The 23887-nt window shown below is 51.6% G+C and overlaps 1 protein-coding gene across 13 annotated transcripts in view; it reads left to right on the top strand.

Moving 5' to 3' along the window:
* The first annotated feature begins 8765 nt into the window (after positions 1-8765).
* The window catches only part of KCNQ2 (potassium voltage-gated channel subfamily Q member 2), a 67401-nt gene continuing 52279 nt past the window's right edge, over positions 8766-23887 (top strand). For 9 of the 13 annotated variants that reach the window (XR_005841278.2, XR_005841279.2, XM_015296640.4 and 6 more), the window contains exon 1: positions 8766-9171. Coding sequence is in view for 11 of the 13 variants with exons in the window: in XM_015296640.4 (XP_015152126.2) it covers positions 8876-9171 (296 nt within the window). In the remaining 2 variants the exon portion in view is untranslated. The remainder of the gene's footprint in view (positions 9172-23887) is intronic. The other 4 variants (XM_004947101.4, XM_004947098.4, XM_040650955.1 and 1 more) reach the window with 1 other exon arrangement.

Genomic DNA, 23887 nt, shown 5'->3' with positions numbered 1-23887 from the left:
GATACATGATCAAACACAAGGTCCAAACCTGGTCCTCTATAGCTATTTTAAAAGCAAAAACAAGCTTGACAAAGCCACGGGTATGTTTCCATAGAAATACAGCAGGGGAGCTGTGAAGATGCTCTGGGAGCGATGCACAAGCAGTGCAGTAATTAACGGTGTAGCTGCATAAAGGGAAAATTGAAAACCTGGAGGGTTTAACTCAGATTTGCTCATGGCTCACAGCAGGTTCGAGATTTCAGCTCTGCTTCTGTGCAGTTGGTACCCTGGATAATCTGTAAGGTTTGAAAGAAGATATGGGGCCTGAAGGGAGATGCCCGGCTTGGGAGGTTTGGGCTGGGCTCTGCAGAGAGCCAAAATAAACAGAAATGTTCTGATGTAGGCCCATTCCAAAGCAGAAGACTGAAAAATCAGGCATGCTGAGCTTCTGGGGGGTCTCAGCTCAGAGCAGAACGAAACCGTGTTCTGCCTCCACCCAAACCTCAGGCACAAAGACTCATCATAGACCTGGTCAGTCACTGCTGTGCAAATCACTGCCCAACCCCAGGAGGCAAGGGGGATGGTGCACTTATTCTGGGCTGGGACTGACCCATTTTGGGCTTCTACCGAAACAATAAGCAACCCAACGTGACTCTGAATGGGGCCGCAGATGGTTTTCAGCAAGCCTTGCAGCAAACAGAAGCTGATTCGTGAGCCAGCAGCACTGTGCATAAAGCAGGCAGGTGTGGTGCTGCCTGTGTCAGGTGGTGATGATGATGATGATGATGACGAGGTTACAGAGCTGTGCTGGAGAAACACATTTGAAAACACCAACTTCCCCTCCTCGTCATGCTCAGGTGTGCTGGGACCTCACTGAAAGCTCAGGTTTTCTTCCTACCTACTCATTTGTATTTTATTTTTAAATGGTGGTGTTTCCCATCCCTGTCCTCCTTGCTTCCCCTTCCTTACCAGCCTCAGCAATGCCATCTCGTGGAAACAGACGTGAAATCCTGCTGCAGAGATAATGAGGCACGGGAGATGCAAACCAACGGCCCTACTGCTGCAAAGCCCTGCCTGACAGCAAATCTGCAGCAAGAGCAGGGAGCTGCAAAGCGCTTATTGCTGCTGCTCGGGGGGCTGGGGTTTGCAAACACAATTGTGTTACCCAAAACTTAAAGCTCAGGAGGGAAATGACAGCAACTGGAGGTTGCAGGTAAGTCAGAGTACCAGGGCTGGCTCACCCATGGTGCAGCCCATCAGGTATTTGAGAAACCACCGGGCTGGCTGTGCGCTGTTAATTATTTAAGTGAGTTTCGTTAAGCTGCTGGAGCTGATTGGCTGACTCAGCAGGCATTTGGGCTGCTCTAAAATATTGATGAGGCAGCTGCAAGACTGCAAGTGGAACCCACGCTGCAGATGCTGAGCTGGGTGAATTTGAGCTGCCCGCTGCCCTTCCATGCTTGGCAGTGGGTTCAAGCAGCAGCCACTGCTTCCCTGTGGGTTTAGCACAGTACCAGGGAGCTGCTGGCCTCCAGGTGGACCTTCCATCCCGTTCCTCCTCCTTTGAAGGCCATGTTATGCTTCCAGCATCCCCAGCAGCCATCAGTGGTCCTGCCATTGCCTGCCGGTGCTGACCCATCCCTGGTAGATGTGGGAATGATGCAGGTGTAGCTGGAATTCTGCAGCTGCTCTGCTCCTGGGCCCATGTCTCCAGAACTTTCTACTCATTTCCTTTAACCACCTCCCTCTGCATCCTCCTCCCACTGCATTTGGAGCTGCACATTTAGCGTGAGCATGGGCTGTTTTTGCAGATGGGGTGGCACAGAGCTCTGCACCATGCCCTGTCCTTCTCTTGGCCTGTGCTCTCACTGCATGTGCAGATACTGCTGACCTCAAGCAGAAACCCAAGCTGCAGCACAGCCCAGGGCTGAGCTCCTTCTATGCACCCCCCTGCCTTCAGTGATCCCCCCTCAAGCTCTCCGAAACCATTCAGCCAAAACTCATTGCTTCACACAGAGATGCTGCAGCACCTTCAGATAATTTATTTCAGCTTTGTTCACAAGCAGTCCTTCCATGTACCAGCCTGCCTGCAAATTTAGGCTGGCCTGTTTTCGCTTAGTCTAAATTATATCCAGTCTCCCCTTGTCTGGCACTATTTTCATGCCTTCTATCTGCTAAATGCTCTTTGCAGTGCTGGCCAGCGGAGCACTTAGGTTTGATGAACCTGGAAGCAGCCAGCCTGCAGGACAGGGCATGGTGGGGTCATCTGCAAGAAGGGCAAAGAGAGCAGGATGAGCCCCAGCTAGCAGCACGGCTGCAGGTTGCTGAGTCCCCTCAGCTCTGCTCGCTGTCAGCACACACAGGGAGATGCTGAGTGAGACATTTTGTATGCGCAGCCCGGTGCCCAGAGGACAGGAACATCCTTTGGACCAGAGAGCACAGGATGAAGTTGCAAGAACACAACAGGGACTGCATGTAAATAAGGCTGGGAGCGAGGAAAAGCCATCCTGCAAATGCAGTATCAGCTTCATCCAGAGGAAAGCCCCACAGAGAAAAAGCTCTCAAGTAGCAGGACCAAAGGAATCCAATATCCTATGGGTTTGCTATGAAAAAGCATGGCTGAATTTTCTGATACCTAATGGGATTGTGGCTGGGTCGCCATCTGCATCACCAGAGAGGATTTGTATCCTCTCTGTTCACATATATTTACTTGCAGCAACCTGAAATATCTCACTCATCTTTAACAAATGAAGATAAAAATTGCCCACAGTTATTAAAGAGACAGATAGATCCAGAGCGGAACTGCATGTGCCAGCTTTCCTTGGGACCTTGGCTTAAAGCTGAATAAATCCCAAGCCCACCTCCCTTCGTGTTCCCTTGCTTCCCCCAGCACACAGGCTGGAAGCAGCAGCTTGCAGTGCAGCATGGTGCAGAGAGACTCTGAGTTCAGCTCCTGTTTGTCCTTGCATCAGACAGCTGTGTGCTGTGACAGCCAGCTCTGCCTGGGAGTTTCCCAACAGCTTACATGGGTTTCAGCTGTTATAGGACAGGTCTCCTGCCTGGAACTAGGATCAAAAGGGACCCTATTAATTAAAGAGAAAAGCCAGATTCTGCTTTTCAATATGTTTTTTTTTTTTCTTTCTTTATTTTTTTTTCTAAAGGGAAAGGTTAGATGAGAAAACTGGAGAGGAGGTTTTTGCATTTGGAGGTTCTCTTATCTCTCAGTAATGAAAAGATATATAAAAAAAAAAAAATTAAAAGCTATATAACTTCTCCCTGTTGCAGTAATGGCATTTGGCTCAGGTGAGTACTCCTCTCCCAGCCCCCATGCCCCTTTCCATCCCCCCAGCAGCCCACCAAGGTGGGGCAGAGCCCAGAAAGGCCCCTCCTCTCTTAACTCAGTACCATTTGGAGCCTATTTATTTTTGCTGGATGTGTTGTTTTCCTTCTTTCATCACTGCAGAACGATCCACAAGAGGAATCTAGCGTGCTCCTGTATCGCTCATCTGAGATGAGACAGACGTGTCAGCTTTGTTAGCTATTTCAGTATGGGCTTCTTCTTTCTGATGACAACCTCCAGGTCCTAAATATTCATGCAGGTTTCAATTCAGCTTTGAAGTTGGTGGGAGGCAGGTGCTCAAATGGGAACAAAGCACTGCAGGGGCCCTGGGGGAGTGGTCCCAGGTTCAGTTACAGCCCTGGGGTGTGCTTCAGTCAGTCCTGAGCTGGATCCTGAGTCTATGGGATCTGGTAGGGCTGGTTGGTTCTGTTGTTGGTTATAAAGCTGCAAGTTGCAAAGAGTGGTGTGTTGGCTGGGAGAAACTGGAAGGTGCTGCCCATGGGAAGCCTTCCAAGCCATGTCTGTAAGGGGCTGCCCCACACGGAGCTGCTGGTGGCTCCATGGAGGGGAAATGAGGTCTTGGCACTGTCTCATCCCGAGGGATAAGTGCTGGAGGTGGCAGCAATTTAATTTGTGTGGCTTTGGTCCTCATGGGTGCAGGGGGAGGCAGAAAGCCAAGGAGGTTGGGAGGGGTGATGTGAGCGATGTAGACGTGAGGAATGACAGAGAGCTAAATTTACAGAGTCTGGGAAAAGGAAGACTCAGGGGCAACGTGGTCACAGGCTATAAATACCTTCAAGGTAACAGTATAAATGAAGAAAGGGAATTGAGTGTCGTCTCAAAGGAGGGTAGGGCAAGAGCCAGAGCTGGAGGCTGATGAAGGAGATGCATAGAGCAGAGGGGAGGGAGACCGGGCTGGGGGGATTTGCCAGGGGAGAGGGCTGGGGGGAAGTAGGGCCATGGGGTGCTGGGGGAAACGAGGTGATCACATCCATGTGTGACCAACTTCTTCCTTTCAGCTTTGTGCAGTGACCTGAAGGTAACCCCATTTAATTCAATAGAATTCACCCCAACTTTGTTTTTCACCATTGCTTCTCCCTTCACACGCCTGGTCCGCTTGCTGTTCCTCTGGGATCTGGTTTTCTTTCCCGTCGGGCCTGCACAGCTTCAACTAATACTGAAACTTCACCAATTTTAATCTCCCTTAGGAAGGAGAAACAAAAAAGTCCTATCTGAGCGAAGAATGCACGCACACTTCAGTGCAACTCAGAGGTTTCTCTCCATGTGAGCACTCCATGCTGCAGCTCAGGCCCATCTCCTTCAACACGACTTTCCCTGGGCTCTGCTGTAGGTGCCCTGACGAGGTAGGTGCTGTCAAGGAACAGGACGGAAAGACGGATGATGATGGCACAGAATTTTTTGCATCTGCTAAATATGTAATATGAAACAAGTAGCTCCGTCAGCACCAGATGGAAGGCAGCCTGGCTTTTTATCAACGCACTGCCTGCAAATTTGGACTGGGGCATTTCAGTGGCTGTGTGGTTGGGAGTGATGTCCGCATGGGTACCTTCTCTGGTGTCCAGCACAGAAGAGATCACACACCGTGATCCCCTCTGAATGGGAAAGGAGGCAGCATCAGAGAACCTCTCTGTCTTTCTAGGCTTCTTGTTCTCATGAAAATTGACACAAACTTAATTAGCCTCAAGGCTCATGACTGTCAAATTTGATTGAAACTGGACAGTCATCTGGTGTCTCTTCATTTTAAGTTGTTAAAGAGTATCAGTGGTGGTGCTGTGGTTGGATGCAGGCATCCAGAAAGGCTTTTGCTCTCTGCCCCATGCCCACATTGAAGCCCCTTTACTCTCAGGGTGGTCCCTCAGCACTGGGGTTGTCTCCACCACTTGGTGACCCAAGGGCTGATGTTCCCATCCCCTCCCATGGCAGCAGGAGGTTTTGCAGACCCTGTGTTGGCTCAGGCCAAGACATGAATGGGATTTCCAGGCTGGTAACTCAAAACCACCCCACCTGCTGCTCACCTTGTGTCCGCAGCAGCTCCACATTTACTAAGTGCATTAATCCCTTCCTCAATCCAATCAACAGAGCATGAATCTTCAACCTCATTTAAGCTTATTCAGCCATTTTCTCCCTCATTAAAGGCCCATTTAATTATGGCTCAATTAAGAACAGCAAAAAGCAGGCTCCCTCCAATTTTCCTTGTCTAGTGCTTCCTTCTCCATCACTCATTTATGCCCAAATCTTCTTATCCCAAACAATGAAACCTTTGCTGAACGGTGGCTTGTGTTCTAGCCAGGATCCCCCCTTGTCACACTCACATTCTTTTTTCTGCTTTGGAAATCTGTCGAATTCTCCACTTGTGCACAGGGATTTTTCTTGCTGTGTCTTCCCCTATGGGCTTGAGCTGTAGTGCTGGGTGCATCTGCATGAACCAACCTGTCTCTCAGGTTTCGTGGTTTAAATCTCAAAAAGGTTTGCAAAAAACGGTGTTAGGAAGAGCCCCTATTGGCCAAGCAGAGACATTTCTAATCAATAAATGTGGGCTGTAGGATGCTGGTTGCTGCCTGGAGGAGAGGATGGGGTTGGAAGAGGAAAGGGGCTCAGCAGAAGAGGGAGATGGGTGGATGCAGGGTGCTGAAAGATCAGTCACCACTCTGCTCTTGGATTAGCTTTGCTTGGATGGTGCAGCATCAGTTAGCCAAGCCCTGTACAAGAAGAGATAGAGCCATCTGCTTTAGAATTTGAAAATAGCTCGGGGAGCAAACTGAGGGTGCCAAAACCCAGGCTATGGGCAGCACAGGGCACGCAAACCACCAGTTGTTGGGTGGGTGTGGAGAAAGGGCTCCAGTTCAGCGTCTCAAACAGAAGCATATCCCTGGAGCCATTCCACATATTTCACACCAGTCTTCTTTTTCTCTTATTACTCCAAGTGCCAAGGGACAGAACACGAACTTTCTGTATCATCACATAGCTGGATAGATTGCCTCTTACCTTCAGGGTCTGAGCTCTCTGCCACGGCGTTTGTGTTTAAAGCCATCAGTAGCGTTGAAAGCAAAGAACTGACTCAGTAATTCTGTTTGTGGAGACATAATGTCCTTGGATCAGACAAAAGCACCTTCCCAGTACTGCTTTTACATACTTCATTAATTCACATAGTGTTAGTGGCTCGTTAGTGGCTGTCTGTCCTCCTGCTCCACAGCAGAAGTAGCAACGACCGCCTTCATCTTTGACATCACATAGGCAGCCCGGTTGAGTGGCTGGCAACCCTGTGCATGGCAGAGGGGTTGGAATGAGAGCCATCCAAGCCATCCTGGGATGTCCTGTTGCAGACTCTCTGTCCTTGCTTATGGGGCTCTGCTGGTCTTCCTTTGAGGTTCCATCTCCCTCCCAAACGAAGCTGCAACCCCTGACAGCCACCAGCACCACCACACACCTTCCTCAGCATCTCACTCACACCCAGTGCTTGGGAATGGGGAAATCCCATCCCCTCCCTGAGCCCACTGCTGTTTTCTGATGATATCAGAGATGCACGGCACCCAAAGCTGTGCTGCAGTGTGGCACCTCGAATGACCAACTAATTAGGCAAAGAGGAGCGCGACGAATTTAGATTCTTCTTTAGGGCTCACAGACTATTAGTAATCTGGAATTTGTTAATTGAAAATTGCTTCCTCTGTTTGTTGTTGGCCTTTTGGTGGAGGGGGATATTTCCTGCTTTTGGACTGCGTCGCTGGATCTATAATAATGCACTTTGTACATTAGTGCCAGGCACATTTGTAATTGGCTACCCTATTAAAGAACACTAATGATCTTACAAGTGTTCACAAATAATGAATAGAATGGCCCCTCGCTGAATTGACTAATTTATTCACTGACATACTTGCAGATCTGTTTTTCCATTATTTAACCCAGCTTTAGCTCTCTGCCTGCCTTGCAGAGACATCTCCCCTTTCAGCCATGTGTTGGAGATAATATAGGTCACAGGAAGCTCACTGCTCATTGGGACATAGGGCTGCTCCACACTGGAGCACATACGTGATAGGATGTGCAGAGCAAGCAGCAGTGATGTCAGTCTCTGGTGCATTCGTTGCTGCTGGGATTCTCCTGAAGCATAAAAGGAGGACAAAAAGCCAGAACTTGGGAAATGCAATCCAGAAGGCTAGGCTGATTTCCTCTTTTAAATATGGAAGCCATAAAATAGAGTGGAGAATTTGGTTTTCCAGCTACTGCCCCTCACAGGAGAGGGAACTGGAATGCAGCTCTGCCAGGTTCCTGCACACCATGGAGCTTTGGGCAACCCTTTCGCTGCTTCCAAAGTGACCTCACTGTGACAAAGTGCTCTGTGCTGAAAGCAGCAGCTCAACAGAGCTCACAGTTCTATTTTCACACAACAAGCCTTGCCCTAAAGCACTGCCTACTTATGAAAAACATGCAGAGCTGTTTTCCATGGAGGATAATGGTGAAGGAAGGTACATCTGCCTTATGTCAGGCTTTTGCGTGTTCTGAGTCCCGCAATTGTCCACCAGGAGGAAATATTCTTTGGGGCAGAAGGCTGATGTGCTGTATGGGGGAAAATGGTAAAGCTAGGTCATCATCACAGGGTGTGACAAAGAGGTGGTTTGGGTCAGCACGCTTAGAGAAGGGCTTCCTACAGTGGGAGCTTCAGAGCCACGTCATGGTGAAAAGTCAGCATGGGAAGTAAGGTGTGTAGGGGTTTGTGAGCCTGAAGAAGATAGGTTTGACCTCAGGGAAGCGTGGACAGAGGGAATGGCTTTGCTTAAGTGGATTTGTCGTGAGGTTACAGAAGCTGAGTGGGTATGGAGCTGGTTCCCCTCTGTGACCCCACAGCACTGCCTGTGCCTGCTGCCACCCAGACTATGGCGGAGCTGTAGGGATGGGCACCCCACCATAGGGCACCCCCAGCAGAACGGCTCACACCATGGGGCCTTCCCAGTGGGAGAAAACCTGCAGTGACTTTATGGGGGGAAGCCAAATCAGGGGGACACTGGGGGTGACTTGACGCCAGGGGAAGGTGCCAGAGCTTGATTTTAGAGGGTGCTGGAGCTTGCTTTTGTGGGGAGAACGTCAGACCCAGAATTTTTGAGAGCATGCTGAAGCCTGCTTTGTGGGGGGACACCAGAACTTGCTTTTTTTGTACTTGTTTCTATTAGAGTGTATGTGTGGTTTGTAGTGTTTGTGTTGTCATTTTTTTTTCTCTTTTTTTTTTCTCTTTTTTTTTTCTTCTTTATTTCTATTTTTTTTTTTTTTTTTTTTCCTTTTTATGAGGGCGGGGACCCCTCACTTCAGACCCCCATTCTGAAGGATGCTCTCTGCGGGACTTCGGCAACCGCCCCCCGCACAGCTGAGGGTTAACGGGGCGGGCGGAGCGGGCGGGGCGCGGCCCGGCGGAGCCCATTGCGGCCGGTTCTGTTCCGTTCCGTTCCGTTCCTGCGGCGTCTCCAGCGCCGGGCGCGGAGCAGCGGAGGGGAGAGCGGGCGGAGCCCCCCCCCCCCTCCCGCGGCCCCGCCGCCCCCGGCCGCCACCATGGTGCAGAAATCCCGCAACGGAGGCGTTTACCCGGGGCCCGCCGCCGAGAAGAAGCTGAAGGTGGGCTTCGTGGGGCTGGACCCGGGAGCTCCGGACTCCAGCCGGGACGGGGCTCTGCTCATCGCCGGCTCCGAGAGCACCAAGCGGGGCAGCATCCTCAGCAAACCCCGCTCGGGGGTGTCGGGCAGCGGGAAGCCCCCCAAAAGGAATGCTTTTTACCGCAAGCTGCAGAATTTTCTCTACAATGTGCTGGAGAGACCGCGGGGCTGGGCTTTCATTTACCACGCATACGTGTGAGTAATAAAAAGGTGGTGGGGGGATGGGGGGAATAGCGCAGCCCCCTCCCTTTACCCCCAGCCCCAAATTTCTCTTTGCCACCCATCGCCAATCGCGGAGTGCGGGGTGGGTGGGGGATGCTCCAGCTGCAGAACGGCTGCAGGGAAGGCAGGGAGTGGGGGAGGGGGGGGGGGGGAAGATGCTCGCTGGGGAACCTGAGTGCTGCGAGCCCCTCCCGGAGCTGCCGCAGCCCCACAGTGTCCGGGCACGGTGCACCTGGGGAGGGGGTGTGCAGTGTGTGTGTGTGTGTGTGTGGCGGTGGGGAAACCAGAAGCTGTCCCTGCAGAACTGGGGGTGGCTCCGGCGGGGAGGTGCAATGCACCGGCCCTGTTCAACCCCCCCCCCCCCCCCCCTTTACCTCCCCGCTTGCGGGGGAAGGGGCTGCGGTGGGTGCATGCAGGGGAGCGGTGGGGAGGGAGCGCTCCTCCGTCTTGCTTGAAATCACCATAGCAATGCTGTGAGCTGAGGAACACAAAGCGCTGCTCAGGCACTGGCTTCTTTCCCTCCCCCCCCCCCCCCGCGTCTCCTTCGGCCCCATCTTTTGCGGGGTGCTGCGGAGGATGTGGGGCCGGGGGGGGTTCTCCTGTGCCCCCGTGGGAGGCAGAGGGGTGGGAATGTCTGCGAAGAAATGCTGAGCCGCGTCCGGGGCTTCCCGGGGGGGGGGGGGGGGGGGGGATGGAACAAAGGAGCGGTCCCGGGGTGCGCATTTCCCCTCGGCAGCCTCGATTTTAGGCAGGAACGGCCACGCTGGGTGGGGAGAAAATGCCCCCGTCTGGAGCCGGCTGCTCGTTGTTGGGAGGTTCGCAAAGGGAGGGTCGGGATAAGTCGCTGTGTTACTGCAACTCCCTTCCCTCTGGGACTTTCCACAGTCCCACTGGGCTGTTCTGCAGTCCTGGGCTCCAGCACAGCCCTGTTTGGGTGCCTGCTCCCTTAGAGCCGATGGATTTTTTTCTTGTTTGCATGTTCTTCATCGTGGCCAGGGCCTCCATCAACTCCATCGAGAAGATTTTCGGGGCCTTTTTGTTATTTTCCCCCATTCCTTTTGCTGCTAACGCCATTCTCAGATCAGATGTTGGGATGTGCTTTATGGTCCTCAGCCATTTTGTGCCTTGAGGCCTCCTGGGGAGGTGTGTTGCGTCCGGGTGGTGAGATGCTGTTTGGAAGGAGAATGCTGTTGGGGAGGAAGGGAAAGCTTCACCCTGCACTGCAGAGGGCTGGGGGCTCACAGAGAGCTCAGTGTCCCTGGGAGCACCCTTGGAGCTCAGTGGCGGCTGTGATGGGAGTGAGGTGCTGAGCATTCTCTGCGCCCAGGAATTCGATGTGCTTGGTGCTGCAAAGTCTCATGGAGGGGATTGTCTGGCTTTACGGTGAGGATGAGGTTGTTGTGTGCAGCATGCACCGTGTACTCTTAAATACAGGTGAAATCCCAGCTTGGGCTGGCAATGGCAGCAGTGAAAGGGGCTGAAAGCCAAATGGCCAGCGAGGGGTAGCCCTGCCTGGGAGGGCTCTGTAAGCTTCTCTTGCTGTCCTAACTTCTAATCCACGTCGCTCTCTGCAGAGGCATTGGTTTGGGCAGGCAGTAAGCATCACAGGGCACGAGTAAGGCATCCCGAGCTGCCTCCTCCTGGGGTTCACCTTCTCCTGAAGCCTCCATTTCCAATGCATCCCTCCAGAGCCCCGCAGCTGCATCTTGCTTTGGGCCCACGGCTCTGCTTGCTGTGTGTCACCTGGCTGGGGCTGTGCCAGGAGCTGTGCCGGAGTAGGAAACACTGCAAAACCACCCCTGACCCGCACTGCTGGGAAATGGGGGCAGTGCTCAGCGCTGAGGTGGGAGCTGCGCTGAGGTCTGTGAAGCATTAGCAATGTGATTAATTTTTTACGGTGTGTTGGGATGTTTTGTGAATGCCAGTCTTCTGAACCATGCGTACCATAAGGCTGGCCTTAGCAGGTCGGTACTGTGTTATTCAGAGGGCTGGAGGGTATGATGAACATCTCACAAAGCCACTGGGGTAAAGCCCAGCATCAGTTACTCCCTTTGCTGCCTGGCAGCCGGGCCCCACCAGTGCCAGCTTTGTGCATATCAGAATGGGGCAGGTGGGGACTTTTCTGGGTTTTTGTAGCTAAAAGTCTGTAATCCAACAAGGACAGCACAAAGCTGCTGGCTGCTTCTGCACGGCTGTGAGGACGAAGGGACTGCCTCAAGGTCACGAAGTTTGTATGGGAGAGCTGCCTGGAGATCCCCATGCAAGTTGCAGTATTTCCCATGCTGCATCCCAGCTCCAATCCACTGATCTATTTTCCTTCTCTTTCTGCTGTTGTCCTTTCCCTTTTGCACCATTTAATGCATCACAAGACAGAGAAATTCAGTGCAGCTTCCACCCCTCCAGCCTCACCTCAGCTATTGCCTCTGTAAAAGCACTGTGCCCTCCGTGAGAACAGTGCTCCCTATTTCATATTGCTGTGTTGTGATTCATTTCTATGCACAACAGCTCTTCCCACACTGACACAAGTGGGTGACCCACTCATGGTGTGTATGTGTATATTATATAGGTATGTATGTTCTGCACAGCTCTATGGACAGCTGAGCCTCATGGATCCCATCTTGGAGTGTGGCTGGAGATGGACTCTGGGCTTCCTGTATCTCATCTCCCATATTTTCCTGGTATTCCTCCTCCTCCTCTCAGCTCTCTCTCTCTCCCTCTTCTTTTTTCTCTTGTCTTTTTTGGCAGAGCCATAACAATGCAGCACATGGCCTCATTCTGTTCAAGGTTGAGCTGAAACTTGAAAAGTTGAGCCCTGTCTGAGCAGCAGGCCGTGCCTTTAGAGGGACACGGCAGCACCTGGATCTCATGGCAGCTCTCTGCACAGAGAGGCATTTTGCTTGCAAAACTGTTCAGTTTTCCTTTTTCCTTTTCCAGTGCTTTAGATTATCTTTTCCCTCCTAATCCTCTTACCTTGCTTATCATCACCTGTCCCATGCTTGCTGGTGCTGAGCCTGAAGTGCTGTGGTGCATCTTATTCCAGAAGGGATGCTGTGCTCTGTGCTAACCTGGGCGAGGTGCTTGGACTGGGCACCCCACAGCCCTTTGTGTCTGCAGGTGCATTTCCTGACCCCTGGCTGAGCTGCTCTTGTTTGGGACCTATATTCAGCCACTTTTAAACCTGTGTGCCTACAGCAAATGTAATTCTTGCATTCTGTTTATTGTTCTCTTTTAAGCCTCCAAAGCCACCCCTGTCCCCAGCACATCTCTTGGCACGGCCGCAGTGGCAGAAGCTATGGAGCATTGGGAGGATGAAGAGTTAATGCAATTTCTTCCCTAGAGATGTGGGGTTTCTTGGTGCAGAAGTGGCCTCTTTTGTGACTCCTCCCCGCCCTCAGGGACCAGGAAAGATGTGGTTATTGCATGCAGGGTCTTTCTCAGATCATCTTTTGCTTTTGATATAATGCCTTTGGGAGCCCCTAGGTATTTTTCTACTGACGGAAAGCTTGTGTGTTTTGTTTTGGTTTTCTCCCCAGTTAATTTTGTATTTTATGGCATTGATTAATCAGGAGAAAATTCAGATTGACCCTCACACGTGTTCCTCCCATTGCTCACAGCGAGCCCTTAGCGACTCCAGACCCATCCAACCCACCAGTGATGGAGGGGGACCTCCCCACATCCTGTTGGGAGCGTAGGGTGAAGATCCAACACAAATCCCATGTGCTGAGCACAATGGAGCTGCTGGGCTCCGGAGACCGATGCCCTCACTGTGCAGTTTGTCCTCCCTGGGGACTTCCATGCGGCGATGCCTCACCAGCTCCTGCTTAGTCAGAGCTGGGTGGGAGCAATCTGATTTAATGTGTCACGTTCCAGTCGTATTCACCCCACACTGACATTCAGGAAAGGGAAAAACAAGCCGGTCCCCCGGGTGACCTCCTTTCTGCAACGCAATGCGCCTCAACCAGCTGAGCCTCCATCTTTCTTAAGAAGGAACGACCCCCAAAGCACATCCCAAATCCTCTGCTAAAGGGGAGATGGGTGTCGTTTCAACAAAGAAATGCAATTTGTGAAAACCACTTTTTTTTTTTAAATATATATATATATTTTTGCTTGGTGGCAGACATGGGGGACGTGGTGGGATGAGACTCTGCAGTTTGTTGGTAGAGCAGGATGGAGGGCTGTTGTCAGGCTTTTGCAGGGCTTACCAGGATAAAAAAGCACAGAAGTTTTGTATGTGGCATTTGGGATTTAAGCAGCAAAAGCTCAGCCCTGCATAATCCTGTTTAAGGTAGCCCAAACGTACAGCTGGTTTCTCTGTGGGCTCTTGAGGGACCGATTCCTCTTTAAAACTGCAGTGGCAGTTCCTGCCATGTAATCTCCTGCGGAGAAGAAGCAGGGGAGCAGAGGAGGATGGAGGGTGATTCCTACAGAGGCTTAAACTACAGCATGCTTCTGTGGAAATGTGAGCCTGTTCGTGTGAGACATCCCCTACAGAGACAAGATCTTCAGCGCTGAGCTGGATAAGCCCCTTCTTCCCATGGTGGTTTGCGTTGCTATGGGATAATGCAATGGCTTTTAGCCACCGAATGATCAGAAAGGAATTAATTACATTTAAAAACCAGCTGATCGGGGTTTTCTGTGCTGAGTTTGATGAATGCATGTACTGTGAGGTGGTTTGAGCAGCAGGCATGTGGCAGCAGGACCTGGGTAGTGCAGGAGGACACCTGGTCCATCACTGCCATGTGTTCCAACTGTTCCTAGCTGGGCTGCAAGCCAAGAGCACTTGGGCTCCTCTGACATCATCTAGAGCAGAGGATGGCCCTGCTGACGCTGCAGGAGCAGGTATTTAAATGGGCCTTTTGGTGGATGTGCCCGTCCACACAGACAGAAAGAAGAAGCTGGAGCTCCTGCTGACCTCAGCTTCCCACGCGCTTCTCCCAGCCCTGTTCTGGGCAAGCTGTGAATGCAGCAGCCTGTGACACGCAGACTGAAGGTGTTTGGGGAGGTCATGTGCATCTGTTCTAAAGTACTGAATTAATTATGTGCAGAGCTGTCTGCTGGGGAGTATCTTGAGCAGAAGTCACTGGCTGGGATGACGAGAGCTGCTTTATTGCAGCCTCTGGGCTTCCTGACTGCCAATAAGTGAGGGAAACTGGAGCATTCCTCTGCCTGTCTCTCATCCGTCTGCAATATCGCTCCAACCTCTAGCGTGCTTTTTAAATATGTGAAAAGCTCTGGTGTTGGTTAACGTCCATCTGGTGACTTCTTTTGGGTGGATTGGCCTTAAGTTGCACCAGGGGAGATTCAGGTTGGATGTTAGGAGCATGGCACAGCTGCCCAGGGGGGCGGTGGGATCACTGTCCCTGGAGGTGTTCAAGAACGATGGAGATGTGGCACGGAGGGATGTGGTCAGTGGGCATGGTGGGATGGGCTGGGGTTGGACTTGGGGATGTTGGAGGTCTTTCCCAACCTGAATGATTCTGTGGGTGTTGGGCAGAGAGCAGCTTTTTCCAGTGCACAGGGAATGGGAGATCTGTGATATCTCCTCACCCCTCTTGCTGCTGTAGTGGCGTGCTTTAAACTAAATGGGGGCAGCAGGGCTGCTGGGTGCAGCAGAAGTTTCCTGGTTTGTGTTAGCGTGGGACCATGCTCAGACATTGGGCTCGGTGATGCTCAGATGCCTGCTGGGTGGAGCACTGTGTCCTGTGTTCCTCCCAGATATCCTATATAATCCTCAGAGCACATCTGCTTTCTGGAGATGCCTGTTTCCCTCTTTACGGTGAAGGGAACCTGAGTTCCCTTGTGTACCTTGGGTGGAAGCTGGATGAGATGAGTCCCAGCGATGAGGTGAGAAGACAGAGCCTGGCATCTCTTTGCAGACTGAAAACTGGAGTGAGCTGAGGCAATGCTAAGCACCTCCCACCACAGCCATTAGGAACTGTGATGTTCGGAGCCACTGTGGATGTCCCAACAGATGAAGGTGGGAGGTGGGTCTGATCCACACCGAAGCAGAATGATCACAGTCTGAGCTCCACACTTAGCCAGCAGCTGTTAAGAAGCAGTTTTGAGAAAGGAACCTTTACAGCAAACCCCAATCACCTCGTGGACCTGCAACCTAAGTCCCAGAGGAAATTAGAGGATAATCAAGTCTTATTAACACTGATTATTGTTCAAAGCAGCTCTGGTTGTGTCTGGGCTCCGGGAGCAGAGTGCCTGGAAGGATGGCCAACCTTCCTTCTGACACTGAATGCATCCCAGGCAGTGGGCACAGGGCAAGGGAATGAGAGGATGAGCAGTGTTGGCGAGCAGCTGCCCTCACTGGGTGGAGTCTGAGGATGGCATCTGTGTGTCTATCCAATGCAGCAGGCACTCAGCCCCCCTAGGCTGAGATTGCACAAGGCAGAGGTTACGCCTTCAGGATGGACTTTCCCAGGGATTCCCAGATGCTGCTTTTGCAAACAGACCCTAATCTGCCTCACGTCCCGCCTTCTGCTTTGCAGCTCTGCCAACCCAGGGAGCAAAATCTGTCCGAGGCAATTGCAGAGCTGCTGTCACACGTTGCAATGGATGAGTGCAGCAGGACGGGCATCCCTTGCGCAGCTCCCACAGACGCGCTGTCACTCCCTGTAAAGCTCTTGTGGTGCCCAGGAATTAAACCTAGCAGAGATCCTGACTCAAAGGTGACTCACATGCACCTCTTCTCCATCGCGTGTGCGAGTGTGGGAGCTCCTGTCTGGGCACCTGCTGTGAGCATTTGTTGCAACTTCTGTTTGGTGTGGTTGGAAATTAATGAGCGGTGCAAAAGAGAAAAGAGAAACTTCAGTCAAATCGTAGTTATTGTGAACACCGAGGGGAAAACAGTATTAATATTATAGCAGTGTGTAACGAAAATCAAGTCTGTGAGCTTCTGTTCTATATGTGAAGCCCGAAAGATCCAATCCCTGCTGTAAAGACTTCAGGTTGGATAGTAGGAGAAGTTTCTTCTCCAGAAGAGCAGTGCTGCAGTGGCACAGCTGCCCAGGAGGTGGTGGGGTCACCGTCCCTGGAGGTGTTCCAGATGTGGTACTGAGGGATGTGGGCAGTGGGTGCAGTGGGGTGGGCTGGAATTGGGCTCGGGGATCTCAGAGCCTCAGTGATTCTGTGATTCTATGACTTTCTGTGCTGAGCAGAAGGCAGGTGATAGTCCTAAAGTAGGTGCTGGGGAACCGCTGGTAACTGCTTTGTTCCAGTCTTCTTTTTAAGAGTGTTTGCCTGGCTGTTGCTTTGCTTTTGAGTTGATGGGTTGATTGCTATTCCTGCCCCTTGGGCTTGAAAAGGAAAACAGGTTGGCTTTGGTTAGGACAGGCTGTCCAGGGCCATCCACCAGACTCAGGAGCTCAGCAGAGCTCATCTGTGCTGGGAGGAGGAAAGCATCTCTGAGCAGGCAATGTTCCCTGTGCTGAGGCAGGTGCTGCCTGTGTGTGCTTGCAGCAGCTTCGTTGTTGGAGTGCTGTGTGTGGCAGTGAAATGGCAGCACTGGGAGAGTTTTTCTCCTGCATGTTTATGGGATTTTGTGCGACGTGGAGTCTCAGAGTGGCCATTAATTGAGTTTATGTTTGCTTGGAGCTTCGTTACTCGGTCTGAGGAATGTAGAAAGGGATGTAAGAGCAATCCATCTCTTACTTTAGAGAAGAGCAAAGGAGTTGAATATGAATCTCTCTATATCACAGCTGGGCAAATAGAGAGTGAGGCTACGCTGCCTCCTGCCATGCTAAGCCATAGGGGGATGAAACCAGAACACATCCAGAAGGGACAGTGAAGAACAAAACCTCTCCCAGTGCTGAGGGCCGTGCATGGCTCCTGGAGCCGCTCCTCGTGCTGTGATTGCTGGTTCTATCCTGTGTTTGCCCATCCTTCTTCTTGCCCTGTGCATGGCAAGTGTGAGGATGTTGTCCAAGCAAACCCCTTGCTGGGCCTTCCTCCAAGTTTCCTGGGTTTATTAGCACTGATTTGGAGGACTAGTGAGACTCCTGAGTCATCTCCTTAGGCAGGGAGCTATTTATTGCAGCGTGTGTGTTACACTCCATGGGAGTGGGTGTCTCTCTTCCGCTTTTGGATCCTGCCCTGACTCTATATAAAGACTCCAGGCTTGAATGAGCAGCAAAACTCTGGCTCTGCTGTGTGGAAGACGTGTGCTGCTGACCTGTGTCCCTGGCTGAAGGAGCGTGGCGGTTCTGAGCACTGGTAGGAGTTTGCATAGGATATTTGTCCTCCTTGGCATCTCCCAGTTGCTAAGATGGCTTGTAGGGATACAGGGCGCTGTGTGATGATGTCCAGGAGCGCTTCTTGCTCTGTGGTGGCTCACAACCAAGTGGGAAGCGTGATTTGTAACTCCTTTTCACCCCTCAGGTTGATTTGCTGATGCTTTTGGCTTTTTGATGGCTGCTTTATTTTCCCAGTTTAGGAGAGGTGAGGTATTCCCTAGCAGCTGTAATTCTCTGTTGGTATCAGAGCGAAGACTTGGAAGTGCCATGGGCAATGGGTTCCTCTGAGACACTGACAGCACAGGAGCTGCCAGACCAAGAGGGACTTCACTGTGTCGTTTCTCCTGGGGTGGAGAAAGGCATCCTCTGTGTCCTGGTGGCCTCGCAGAGGGCTGTCTGGGTGCCAGGCCAGCCCCTCCTCAGCAGCTCTGTAGGGAGCAGCATCCATCTGAGCGAGAGCTGATGGCAGCGTTGGACCAGGGCTGGCTTCACACCCCATTAAGCATCACGCTGAGCCAGGGGGACCGGTCCTTGTGTTGTCTAACTGAATTGCTGGCACTTCAGGAGGGCTCTGTCTCAGTAGCCAGGGGGACTGATGCATTTAATCTGTATTAGTGCTAAAGAAACTTTGTTAATTGTGACATCGTGGTTTGGTCATGGGGGCTCCTGGGTGCACGTCGCCGTGGTCTGTTTTGTTTGGTTGGTGGTTGCTCTTCGGCTGTGGCATTTTCTATTAAAAAGGAAAAAGTCTTAGGGAGAAAGAGGTTGGGAAATTTTCTCTGTCGTGTCTCAGACGTGATACGCAGCCATTTAGAATTTGGCACTGATTTTTTTTTTTCTCCTTGCTTTTCACATTTTCTGCTTTAGAATCTGAATGTTTTTTAATGTAATCCTTATTTGGCTGCTCCTGTCTCAGCATGCCAGCTAATAAGGGGAAAGAAGGATTCTTGCACTGAGCTTCTGTTGCTGCTGTTTTTCCCTTCTGCAAAAGAAATCAGATCTGATGTGAAGCCTCCATGAGCTGTGCTCTGACCACTGGTGGGTGCTGGGAGCATCATGAGTGGTGCTGGGTGGCCCTGGGCTCACTGCAGATCAGTAGTTGCAGCATCTGAGCCAGGAAAGATAACAGCATGCAGGGCTGGGACGTGGTTGTAGGCCAGCAATGGCTTCATAGAGTCATTAAGGCTGGAAATGACCTTTAAGATCATTGAGTCCAACCATTCATCTGCCTTGGTGCAGGAGGAATGATTTGAGGTCTCACTGTATGGCAAGGAAATGAGAGCGTTGGAATGGGGCAGATGGATAGGACTCTAAAGATGTCTCTGTTTCTGCTCTGGCACTGCGGGAGGGTGGGGATGTAGGCACACACAAGTGGGTGAAACACGTCCCAGGCTCAGGTTTTTGCTCCATGCTTTGGAATGGCCCAACCCGGGAGACTGGCACTGCCTTGGCTCCATCTGTCCTCATGCAGGACCTTGGGTACCTTGGGGAGCATTTCATCCAACTGGCCATTTTTGCCACCCTACGTTGTGAACCCTCTGCAGAGTGAATAAACCTGAACCCCAGCTCCCTGCAGAGAAGCTGAAATGCACCGAATCCTCCCAACAAGCTGCATTCCTACCCAACCTCGCTCTTTTGGCCTTTGTTGTGGGAGTGGATATTATTAAAAGCACCCAAAGGAAACTCATTGAGCCAATGCATTGGCAGCCCCACCCATGGCCAGGAGTGCCCATCTTTCCCACAGCCATACCTTGGCGTGATGTGGGTCAGAAAGAGCTGGAGCTGAGCCTGAGCCCACGCTGTGCTCCCAGCCCTGCTGGATGGGGACAAAACCAAGGGGTTGTGCACCCAGCACAGTGCTGGCTCAGCTGGACCTGCTGGGGCAGCTCTGTTATTTTTCGTTTGCTGAAAGTGCAGCAGAAATTAAATAAAAGTTAATTAAATCTCTTTTTTTTTTTCTGCCTGCTTCCTCTCCCTGTTTCTAGGGAAGGCTGAAAAAATGTGCTAGAGAGGAAGCGAAACTCTGAGCATCCTCTGATGAATGCAGAATATGGCCCCTGTGGGACTGCAGGGAAAGGCCCTGTAATTATGGGGAGCGTCCTGCGAGGCTGGGTTACACAACCAGGACGGAGAGCTACTCCTGCTCTGTGTTAGCAGCAGGCTGATGAGGCTGTGACTCAAAATACTACCTGGCTGTTATCCATTCATTGCTTTTCATCGTTGCTGGTGTCCTCTACGCACAGCACAGACCGCTCGCGAGGCTCCGAGCCAAGGCAGCAGGGGAGGAGCATGCAGGACCGCAAAAGGGCCATTTGATATTGATGGTGACACAGTTCCCAGGTGGCCCCAGTGTGTCCTGGGGCTGGCTGATGGTCACACGGCAGTGCTACCTAAGTGAAGGTGAATCATCCCCAGTTCAGGCAGGAGCGGCGTGCCCTGATGGTGGAGCTGCATGCTGCTCACGAGGCATTGGGTTTAGGGGATGGAGTGCTGTAACAAATGCCTGGAGATGCTGTACAGGGGGACTTGTACCGTTGCATGGTGTTGGCCATGCCCTCATGTCACGCTGCAGGGTGTTGTTCGGCTTTTGAGCTGTTGTGTGATGCTGTTGTTGGCTCTGATCTGTGCAGACCTTGCTTGCTGGTGTGCTTTGCCTGGCTTTGTGCTCCTGCAGGAGGATTTATGAGGCTGCGGGCATGTCTGGATTTACCTGTGGGCTTAACCTTAGCTGTATGCTGGGGAGAATCATCCCTCTTTGGGTGCCCAAGTGTGGAGGAATCCCACACCACAAACAAGACCCATGCAGCAGAGCTCAGCATCCCGTGCTGTCACCGTGGCCTCTCCCTCCTCCAGGTGCAGTGATCATTTCCAACATAGACGAGGAGACTTCAGTATGTATCCTTGTCCTGCCAGGCCTGCCTTGGCTTTGAATTATTAAATAATGTCTCTGTTATGCATCACAGAGTTTGGTAGAACACGGCTACTTATCAGGAGAGAAAACAGTTGTTTCCCTGCTTTAAGAGTTGACTTCATCTACTTGCGAGACTTGCAATAAATGGAAGAGCATTTTACAGGAAGGACATGTGGGGAGGCTGAGGTTGGAAGTAGCTGTGTAGAAGCACCATCTTTCCAAACCAATATGCTGTTCTCTGTCATGATGTCCCTTTGGTAACTAATCTGTATCATCTCTCTCAATCAAAGCCAACTTGTATGGGTTTCTCATTGTCTCTGGGAGCGCTGCCTGCAGAGTGCTATCTTATCCAAGGTCGGATTTTTGCCTGCTCCATGTAGGAAGTTGGATGGTACCTACTGCTTTGGAAGAGGCTGGCTTGGAGCTGCAGCAGCCCAGCCCATGTCTCTCTCTCTCGTTTGTTTTTCCTCTTGCTTGAGCAGCACTTTGCCCCACTGCCCCTACAGCATCCCTGAGCAGCACTGTTTGATTGCACCCAGGCAGGCAATTCCCTTTTATTGCCAAAGAATACATTATGGGAACAAGTTGGATGGTGGAAATGGGGTCTCACTGCTGTCCGGCTGGGTCTGATTCCCTCTGGACCATCCCTGTGCTGCTCTCTACCTGAGCTGCTGAGCTCCCAAGAACAGCCATCCGGTGCAGTGCTGCAGGAGCTGCCTGGGGACCTGCTCGTGCCTAGAGAAGCGGGTTAAAGCAGGTTTTCACAAGCCTTTGCCTGCCATTTTAAATGGGAAGGATGTTTCCTTGGCAACGAGATGGATGCTTCCCAGCAGAGCATATGGCTTCCATCGACTTTGATTTACCGGCATGTTGAAATGGCAGCTAGATAATCCTTTGCGGCTTTAATGTGTCCGTGCCCGGTGTCCCTGTTATTTGGGAGCTTTAAAGACCCCTGGGTCGGGTCCTTGCAGTGCTGGACTCATTCCCAGCATCCTGAGATGGAGCTCGCAGGATCCCCACACCCTGGAGACCTGTGCAAGTAGGGAGCAGCACCCGAGCATCACCCCAAGCAGAGAGCTGTAGGGCGGGCAGGAAAACATCCCCTGTTCCTGCTGCCTTCCACCAGCTGAGCTCCTCCTCAGGGAACATCATCTGCAGTCCTCTCTTCCTGTTCTCCTCCCTGCTTTAAATCATTTTTAGATGTTTTCCACCTTTCACCACACAATCATCTGCCTCTTGCAGCTTGCTATTTATTGTTGTGTTTACTGGTGCTGGGAAATAAGGAGAGGGAACAAACCTCTCATTTGCCAGACTGGGCTCTGCGGGTTTGCTGAGCCCATGCAATCTTCCTCCTTGCTGCTGCCCATCAGAGAGGAAGGCTCTCTGTGCTTTGGCAAATTGGATGAGAATGGGCCAACGTGGCCAAATATTAGGGGGAGCAGCCAGACAGGGCAATCACGTGAGCCTCATTGCCTTAGGAACTGGGATAAAAATAGAGAACTCCTTTCACACGACTGGGTGGTGCTGGGGCTGGTGCAGGGATGAGAGTAGCAGAGGGTGCTGAGCTCAGTGCTCAGGAAGGGTGACCCTAAATGGGATGGAAGCAGAGTGCTGGCCTGCAAGCATCTGCACTGCAGGAATGGGGAGGGGGTGTGCTGCGCTGTTGTTATTGCGCTGATGCTGCATGGTGTGGTGAATCCCTTGTGCCGAATGTGTGAAGCAATGCAAATCCCTTGGCCTTGTATCACTTAACCAGGAGCATAGAAGGCTGAAAAAGTGCCGAAGAGTGGCGTGGTTAAATTTTACAGGACCTGGTACCTGCAGCTCCCTTGGGAATGGGGGCAGGTCAGGGCTCCTGCTGCCCACAGCCCACCTGTGTTCCTCTGCACGCTCCATTATTCCCATGGGTGCACTTTCTCACCTCTGTGGTCACCATCCCCTGGGGATTGGGCTCCCCTGGCAGCCACCAGCTCCTGCTGCTGGGCTCCGGGCCCTTCTATCTGCAGGCAGATTGAGCAGGTGGGGAAATCACCAGCTCTAAGCCATATTGCACATACTGTGCAAGTCTGTGAATGCGTCCTTCTTTTCCCTGAGACTCAGTTAATTAAAACTGATGAGCAAGTGAAATTAGCAGTGCTTTGGTAACGCTTATGTTTCCTGCTTTGGCTTTACCCATGAGTCTTGCTCCAAGACCCTGCTCTCTTGTCTTTGTTGTCAAGGCACAAAGTGGGGGCCAGACCTGGGCCACCTGCCCTCAACAGGCACTGAAATCTCAGCCCATCCTTTGCTGTTGGTGGTCACACTGAAAAGGAGCCCAAGAGCACAGCTCTGGGGTCCCACCTCCGGGAAAGCATAAACCATGGGCTTAGGGCATGGTGAAAGTGAGATGGTAAAGGCAGCAAAGGGGCGCTGCCGAGGCTCTGGGCTGGTCCCTGCAGCTGTGCCTGCAGCTCCCTGTAGGGCACACTGTGAGGATGCTCAGCTTTGAGGTGCTTTAATTCTTGTGGCTGTAAAAAAAAGCAGTGCGAAGGCAGAAATAGGGAAACAAAGCTAAGGATGCTTAAAGAGGTGCAGCTTGTCCTTGGTGTGCAGGGAACCTCAGGCGTGAGCTGAATAGCTGATTCTGGGACAGACCTTTGGAAAGCTGGCTACTATTCCTGTCTGCAGCAGGAACCAGCCCTGCACATTTTGAAGACAATCTTCCTATCTGCAATTAGACCAGAGCCTATTTTTGTATATCCCATTCCCTCGAGGAATGTTTAGATGAGATGCAGCATTACATTTTGCAGGGACATCTTGCTTTTAACCCAATTTGAGAGCACAGTTAAGTCAGGTCAAGTGACTTGCACAAGTCAGCAAGAGGATTCTTTATGCCTTCATGCTCGGATCATGCAGCATAGCCTTTAGGTTTTTAAATGTATTTCCTTTCTTTTTTCCCCTTTGAGGTATTGCCGAAAAGCAGGGCTTTGCACTAAAGATGCAGAGAGAACTTGATCTCTGTATACAGATAAAGGTTAGATTTGGAAGGCTTGTGTGCCTGTACTTACTACTAATAATTTCTCAGAGGTAGAGAGGAAGCAGAGGTTCTTCTCAGGGAATACCCTGTGGGATGAAGCACAGGCAGTGCTCAGATTTCAATCTGAATAATACTGGTATTGCATGAGACAGCAACTTTCCCTCACATTAAGATCAATGAACGTGCCCTGAGTAAATGCCTGCGCAGGCATTTTAAGAATTACTCAAATGTCCGATGTTTTATCCTCTTAATTTACCTCTGCACGCACCATAATTGCACCGTGGTCTTTAGGGTTCCGTCCTGTGATGCATTCCTGGAGTTGCATGGATGTATTTCTCCCCACCTGGTTTTTGCAGCAGATCTCAGCCCTGCAGCACAGAGCCCGTGGGCAGGTGCACTGATGGATGAATGCTTCGGGTTCTCCTCCAGACCTCTGACCGCTCCGAGGCTGCAGCACAGCTTGGGGAGACGTGCAGACAAACATCTCCCAGTGATTCATGCTGGAGGAGGACAGAAGGGAAC

Source organism: Gallus gallus, chromosome 20, assembly GCF_016699485.2.
Source record: "Gallus gallus isolate bGalGal1 chromosome 20, bGalGal1.mat.broiler.GRCg7b, whole genome shotgun sequence".
Taxonomy (NCBI): domain Eukaryota; kingdom Metazoa; phylum Chordata; class Aves; order Galliformes; family Phasianidae; genus Gallus; species Gallus gallus.
This window is presented reverse-complemented; position numbering and strand designations above follow the sequence as displayed.